At 42.4% G+C, this 7977-nt stretch overlaps 1 protein-coding gene across 1 annotated transcript in view; it reads right to left on the reverse strand.

Moving 5' to 3' along the window:
- LOC100717061 (T-cell ecto-ADP-ribosyltransferase 1-like) overlaps positions 1 to 7377 on the reverse strand; it is a 36702-nt gene extending 29325 nt beyond the window's left edge. The window contains 3 exon segments of the mRNA XM_063255610.1: positions 293 to 416; positions 6737 to 7101; positions 7309 to 7377. Coding sequence (XP_063111680.1) covers positions 293 to 416; positions 6737 to 7101; positions 7309 to 7377 — 558 coding nt within the window.
- Positions 7378 to 7977: the final 600 nt, after the last annotated feature.

Raw genomic sequence — 7977 nt, forward strand, 5'->3', positions numbered from 1 at the left:
AGAAAGAAAGCAGCCAAGGAACATTCTAAGAAAGAACACCAAAACTGTCTCAAAGAAAAGCAGCTGCAATGAAGTTCCTTCCAGGAAGGATTTCAACTGAAATCCTTCCCTTCCATTCTCTATTTATACTGTTCTGGCATCCACGCTGTCTTAAATCAGCTGGACATTCCCACTCAAGTCTATGATTGATGAATCATTGACTACCACAGTATATACTGTCTGGTTTTCTAATGTAACTGAGATGAAATAAACACATGGGGTATAACACAGAAACACAATAGTGGGTGTCTACTGATTTCAGGTGGAAGTTGGAGAAGATTGACACGCCTGTGGTGGGGCCCCAGGTGCTTCCCACATTGGCTGCCCTTCGATAGCCAGACTGGGCCTGGCACCCGGCTTTCTCTGAACCCAGGTTCCTGGGGAGGCAACGGAGCATGGGATGGGTTTCCCCAAACCTGTACAGCTAACCTGAGGCTTCCCCAATGGCCATGTGGTGGCCATGTGGTGGTGGGGATGCTTCTTCTCTTGACCTGTGTGGCTACACTGGGACTACCCCAGTGGTGGCAGGCACACAGGGACATGTTTGTCTGATTCTCCCAGGCCATGCTGACTGCCCATGGGAAGCAAGCATCTCCAATGGTGGCCTGTGGGGGCACGGGGTGTATCTGACTGTTTCTCTCTGCCTACACTGGTTACCTGAGGGCAGCAAGTGTCCCAGTGATGGCAGATACACAGGGGTGGGTTTGGCTGTTTCTCCCTGTCTAATATTGGGTCTAAATTAAGTTTTCTGAAATACATATCTAATTATTTCACGCTGACATCTCAGAATACAATTGAAACTTTTCTTCAGTGTCGTTTTCACTTTCTTACCTGCTTTACACTTTTTATATTAACTAAGAATAGACCCATTATCTCTTCTTGGCTGAAATTTCTTTAACCTGGTCTTTGATTTCTCTGAAATACTTGCTCCATCTTCCTTTATTTAGTGATTCCACTCATACTTCAGGCTCCAGGTGAGGTATTACCTCCTCTAGAAAGTCCTTTGATTCCAAGACATAAGAATGGTTGCTCTTTGTCAGGTTCTGACAACCTAAGTTTACCACTGTGATAGTATTTACCACCTGTATTATTTAGACTGTGAACAGCTTGAGACCAGAGTCTTCCTGAGTGCATAAATTTTTTCCCCTCATTGAATTTCATATTTTAATTTGCTTCTATATATGTTGATGCTGCTGAAATTTTAAGTTCCAAGTAAGTCTTACCCAAGCTTCAGAGTTGAGTAGCAAAATAGGATATGTTTTTCTGCTTATTGAATTTGACAAAAGTAAAATTTCCTACTTTACCTCAATATTTACTTTAATTAACTACAATATTTAATTTGAAGTTGTCCTTTTGAAGAATTTTGGAGTCATCCTGACCTTCATTCAATTAGTTGTGAAATTCTAACAACGCTACTTACTAAATGTTTCTGGAATGTTTTCTCTTTTCATCAATTGTGTGCTGCTTTTGTAATCTCTAGTTCAAGTTCAAGAACACATCACTCCGTGTAGAGAGAAGATTACATTCACATATGAGTTGTTGCAGGATGTAGACGAATTTGCTTCTGGTTCTATTTTTTTTTTAAATTTTAAAAAGCAAAACAGAAAAACAGCTAGAAATGATACAGAATTTCAAAAAAGAAAAAAGTAAGGAATTAACACTAGTTAATATATTGCATATTGTTATCTCAGAACTAGTTGTTTAGGTTACAAAATCTAGACATAAGAGTGATCAATCAAACAATGACAGCACAAACTGCTATTTTTGATGAACTAAGAGAGATTAGTAGTATAGGTATCTATCTAGCATACATACACATACATACATTTGTATATGTTTACCAAATACATGTAATCTTTTCCTTTCTTCCTTTTTTCCTTTCCCCTGTCCCAGTAGTTCTGTCCTTTTGGGCACTTTCTTTCCCTTTCCTTATTCCAAATCTATCGTACATTTTGAATCTTATTACTCTTTCAGATTTTTATTTTTTTATACTAGGGAGACAATATGATATTTATAAATGTGAGTTTGATTTATTTCACTTATGACTATGGTCTCAAGTTGCCTCCATTTTATAAAAGCCTCAAGATTATCCCTTTCTTTAGCTGAATACTATTCCATTGTATAAAAATACCACTTTTTAAATATGTATTCTGAGACTGATGGGCATTTTGGTTGTTTTCAAGATTTAGCTATTACAAATTGTGCTACTTTAAACATGCACATATATCACTGTGTGCTTCTAGCTCTAGAGAAGGGTTTATTTAAAGTGGCCATCCAAATATATACTGAGAATAAAGTTTTTTCTTATTCTACTTTTCTTTTTTTTGTTTTAAAGAGGATAAAACCAAATGGAATGAAATAGGATAGAATCAGTCAAAACAAAACAATGAAGATGGTACATGGCTTCAAAACAAAAAGCAAGGAAATCAATAATGGTGACCATAATGTCTCTTGTTATCTTCAAAAGAACTACTCATACCATCAGGCATAATAAAATCAAACAAAATAGTACAGAATAAAACCAATAAATACAAAACAATGGAAGCAGTACCAGACTTCAAAAGAAGATAAAACACCAGTGGCTACCATAATGTCTCTTGTTATCTTCAAAGTAATTGCCTCGTTGCCTATACCATCAGACATGATACCACCAAACAAGGCAAAATAGAATAAAATCAGTCAAAACAAAACAATTAAAGCAATACAGGGTTTCAAAGCAGATAACAGGAAATCACTATGTCTACCATAATATATATTGTTATCTTTGAAATATCTGTCCATGCCATCAATATTAAAATTATACAAACCAAAACAAAATAAAACCCAACAGAACAATGAAGGCAAAATGAGTTTCAAATCATGAACAATGGCCACTGCCTTTCCTCTTTAGACACTTCCTCTCTCTTCAAGTTCAAAATATATATTGTGCATTTTGTATCCCAATAACTCCTTTAGTTTTTTATACTATGGAGACAACATGATATTCACCATGTGACTCAGAATCATATCACCCATGAGCATGATCTCAAGTTGTATCCATTTACCTACAAGAGCCTGAGGGTATATTTCTTTATAGCTGAGTAGCTTTGTATTGTATAAGAGTGCCATGTCTTTCTTATCCACTCTGCAACTGATGGGCAAGCTACTTCCACCTTTTTTTGGTTCCCTGTCACATAGATTATTGTTCTTGCTCCTTTGACTTTGTCTATAAACCCCTCTTTGAGTTAAATGTGTCTCTTGTATAAAGCATATTGATAGACCTTGTCTCCTGATCCACTTTGCCTGTGTTTCTTTTTATTGGTGAATTGAAGCCATCTATATTATCTATTATGGCCAACATGCTCTGCCTCATATCTGCCATGCTATTTTCCTGTTGTTGGTTGTCTACTTCCCCCTCCATTCCATTGTCTGCCCCACTTGGTGATCCCCCTCTGTCACTGTTCCTGGAACCATGGTCTTTTTAAAAAAAATCTTGGCCCAGAATGTCTTTCAGTATTTTTTGAAGGATTGATTTGGTGGTCATGAATTCCTTCAGTCGTTCTTTGTTATGGAAGTATCTTGTTTCTCCACTAATTTTGAAAGATAGTTTTGCAGGGTACATCAATGTGGACTGGAAGTTGTTTTCTTTCAGAACTTGAAGTACTTCACTCCAAGCTCCTCTTGACTTGATGGTCTGTGTTGAGAAGTCTGTCATGATTCTTATGGGTTTTCCTTTGTAGTTGATCTGTTTCTTTTCTCTAACAGCTTTTAATATTCTGTTCTTGTGTTGAATTTCTGGGACCTTGATTATTAAATGTCTGGGTGTAGATTTATTTTGGTTATGGCTAGTGGGAGTTCTATATGCCTCAGTTATCTGAATGTCACTTCCTTTTCCCATGCTTGGGAAGCTTTCTGATATCATTTCTGTAAACAGACTTTTAATGTCACTTGTTGATCTGGCCTGCAGATCAATCCGTGGGGTATATACCTGGAGGGGGGATGGGGATGAATAAAACAGTATGGGAGACAAAGAGAGATGGAGACAAGTTGAGGAGTCCAATCAAGTCTTGTTTATTCAGGAAGTGGTCGCATCTTTTATGGGCCAAGGGCGGGCTGGCGGGACAGGAAGAGGCTACGGGGTGGTTTCTGATGGGTCATCATCATGTCCGGGTATGTGACATAAGCAGGAGAGGATTATGGTTAATGTAGGCAGGTGCACCATGTGCCCATAGGAGAGGGAGGTGGGGAGGCAGCAATGGGGCTGTTGCGCTGCTCCCTACATCTCCTCCCTTTCTATATTATTTAATCAGGAGTATGGCAGGCCCTGTGAGGACAGCGCCTGTCTTAAGTCAAGGACCTCATTACATGAACCCAACCAGGCCTTACCCGTCATAGGCTTACAGGACAGCAGTTGGTCCTGTGCCTGTCTTAGGCGGCCAGTGGTGTAACATGTATGTCCTAGTTGCCCGTCTCTGGCTGCCTGTCCATTGCCCCACGGCAATTAGGCCACATCATCATATGGGCCACTTGTGGGAATTCTTTCCCAGTAGGTTTGTTGATCTGCCATCTCCAGCTGGTGATAGTGTACCTGAATGGGCTTTGCCATAAACGCGTCTATCCGGTTATTAATGAGCGTCATAATCCTCTGAAAAATACAAGGACCCACAGAAAGGAGAAGCAACAGGGAAGCTAGGGAATCCAAAAGGGGAGCTAGGTAAGAGAAAAGTCCCCCCCACATCAAGGAGAAGGGGTTAGCAGCCATTTGTTGTCATCGCTGTTGAAATTGTTCTTCTATTTCTTGGAGCTTGCCTCGCACAACACCAGACTGATTGACACAGAAGCAACATTATTCCTGTAAGGCAAGACAGATTTCCCCCTGCTCTGCTGTGAGCAGGTCTAGCCCTTGTCTGTTTTGTAAGACAACCTCTGCCAGTGAGTCTAATTTGTTTTGGAGAGTTTTTATCATAAAGGATGAGGCTCGAACATCTTCAGACAATTGGTTGGACAGGTCAGTATATTTATCTAAGGCAACAGTGAGGCCAGCAGTACCTGTGGCTACAGCACCAGTGATGCCCATTCCCACCAAAAGTGGGATCAGTGTTACCGCTCGTTTTTGGCAGCCAACAGTGTAATCAAGTGTTGGCACCGGGACAGGTTGGTCACCTGAGACAATATCTATGTTGGGCAGGAAGGAAGCAGTTATGCATATACCTGTCTAGTTGGCTGGAATATAGGTATAGGCCCTATTATTACCATAGAAAAAATGTGTCCTGTCGGGGGGCACAGGGGGCCTGTATGATTGATAAATTGAACACAGGCAGTGGACAGGAGTTGGCCCATATCTATAAGGGTAGAATCATTTTGGGGAGAGCCCTACAGGTAGGTCATGGATATGTTGGTTGTCATTAATGGCTGGACTAGAAATGATTGGGAAGGTCTACAGGTGAAATTATGTGGATCACGAGAGGGGTCAATTATTGAGTTGGAGGGGATGGCTAAGGGCATAGGAGTGCCTAAGGCCATGCACAACCAGCAGTCTTGAGCTAAAGCAGGGTTAGTGAGGTTAAGTACATGGTGAGTGGCTGAAAGGATATCATAAGTTTGTGGGCCTAAATCCACACCCCATGATTTGGGGAGAGCTAATGGGTGGGAATTGATCTTTGGGAATAGACTGTCTTCTAGTCCTTTTAGTTTTTTCTCAACATAATATTCTCTCATTTTGTCTTGAGGACCTCCCCCATCTGAGACATGGATTGGAGCCCTCTCATACCAACAGACTGGCTTGTTGATTTCACCCTTTCAGGAGGCTTGGGTGCATATGGGGCTTCCTGATACAGAGGGGTTGAGGCCCCAATCTCCTCTGGCTGCTGCCATTTTTATTTTTGTAAGTATGGTTGTAAAATAAGTGGCATTATCTAAGCCAGTAATTCTTGTACAGCATCATAACAGGAGCTATGCATCTCTATCTGATATGACTTACACTCCTGTGAACAAGGCTCTGGTTGGTTATTTTGTTTGGGTATAATTTGAGGTTTAGTTTTGCATTCCCAATTTTGAGTTGATCCCCCTGTAGGGGAGGGCTTGGCCACAAGAACCGCAGTCTATTTGGCTGGTTTGTGTTCCTCCAGACCGAGAAGAGCCTGTAAGCGTAGCGAGGGTCCAGGGGTTTTGCCATGCAGCATTATCTCTGGCTATGCCCTCGCATTGATAAAAAAATTCAGATTTCCATAATAGATAATTGCCTCTGGAGAGAGTGGCTTTTGCTAAGTCTTTCCACTCATTAGGAATAATCCAGCCATGAGTCAAAGAATCTAAAACTGCAATGGTATAGGCGGCAGTCGGGTCGTATTGAGAGACTGCAGTCTTTAAGTCTTTTAGAGCTGTCACAGTGAGGGGTGTGTGTATCCTAACCGCTTGTGGTTCAGCGCCCTCTCATGGGGGAACATTGGCTTCTGTAACTGGAAACACCATTTTGGGCTGGCTGCCGGATGCAGGCGCCATTTTAAGAGCGTCATGAGGCTTGCCGGAGGCAGGCACCATCTTAGGAGCACTATAAGGCTGTGTAGTTCGGAGGGCCTGCAATTGAGGTGAAAGATTTTGGCATTCTTTTTCTAGCTGTATCTGTTTTAAAAGATCCCTTTTTCTTTGTTCTAATTCTGCTAGTATGCTAGAAGGTTGAGGGCAGATGCTAAGTGCATCATCATAGTCAGCAGGCCACTTAATGGCGGCCAGTGCTGCAACAGGGTCAGGATGGCATGTAGAGGCTTGTTGTGCTAGTTGTTCCCAGTCGACCTCTTGAAAATCAGAGAGACCGGGGTATAAAGACCTATATGAATCCCCAATTGGCTGCGGAGGCATGGAGGGTGGTGGGCCGCCATCTTGGAACCTGTCCATCATGTCAACAGGAGGAAGTGGTGGCAGATTGCCATCTTGGAGGATCTCTAACAGGTCATCAGCCTCTGCGACTGAGAGGTCAGAGGCTTCAGATTTTTCTGAGGACAGTTTTGGGGTAGGATTAGTGGAGTTGCGCAGGGCAGCCTCATCTTGTGCGACCATCTCCTCAATCTGACGATCTGCATGCCGCTGGGTAAGCAGCTCAGAGATTAAATTCCAGTATGCAAAGGTGGTCACTGGAACCTTTTCAGGACTGAAGACCCTATAATAATCTTTTAGAGCATCTCCTACTCTTTTCCACCTCTTGGTATCTATAGAGCCCTCTAGGGGAAACCAAGGGCAAACTTTATGGATAAACTGAAAATACTGCAACAATTCTTTTGTTCTAACGCTTACCCCTCTTGTCTTTAATGCCTTGCTAAGGCCTTCCACGAACAATTCATGTTCGCACAATGCTTGACCCATGTTGGGGAAAGGGGATGGGGTTGCCGTTCATTCACCGTGACTCAGGTGGCACGTCGGGCGGTTGTCTGCGCAGGCCTCGGTCCTTGATTCAATTTGCTTTAACTTTTAGCCGGCATTCTCGAACGGCTCCCTTGTTGACTCCCCTGTGCCAGGAGCCCCACATTGGGTGCCACTTGATCCAGCCCGTGGATCAATCTGTGGGGTATATACCTGGAGGGGGAATGGGGATGAATAAAGCAGGGTGGGAGACAAAGAGAGATGGAGACAAGTTGAGGAGTCCAATCAAGTCTCGTTTATTCAGGAAGTGGTCGCATCTTTTATGGGCCAAGGGAGGGCTGATGAGACAGGAAGAGGCTACGGGGTGGTTTCTGATGGGTCATTGTCACATCTGGGTATGTGACATAAGCAGGAGAGGATTATGGTTAATGTAGGCAGGTGCATCATGTGCCTATAGGAGAGGGAGGCAGGGAGGCAGCAATGGGGCTGTCGCGCCACTCCCTACAACTTATGTTGATCACTGCTTTTTCACTCACACCTATTATTCTTAAGTTATGTTTCTTTGGGTTGTATTGTAGTTGTTGAATTGTTACTTCCTGGTGC

This window comes from Cavia porcellus, unplaced genomic scaffold (assembly GCF_034190915.1).
Source record: "Cavia porcellus strain 051 isolate PalLab524CR breed Dunkin Hartley unplaced genomic scaffold, mCavPor4.1 scaffold_9, whole genome shotgun sequence".
In the NCBI taxonomy this organism is placed as follows: Eukaryota; Metazoa; Chordata; class Mammalia; order Rodentia; family Caviidae; genus Cavia; species Cavia porcellus.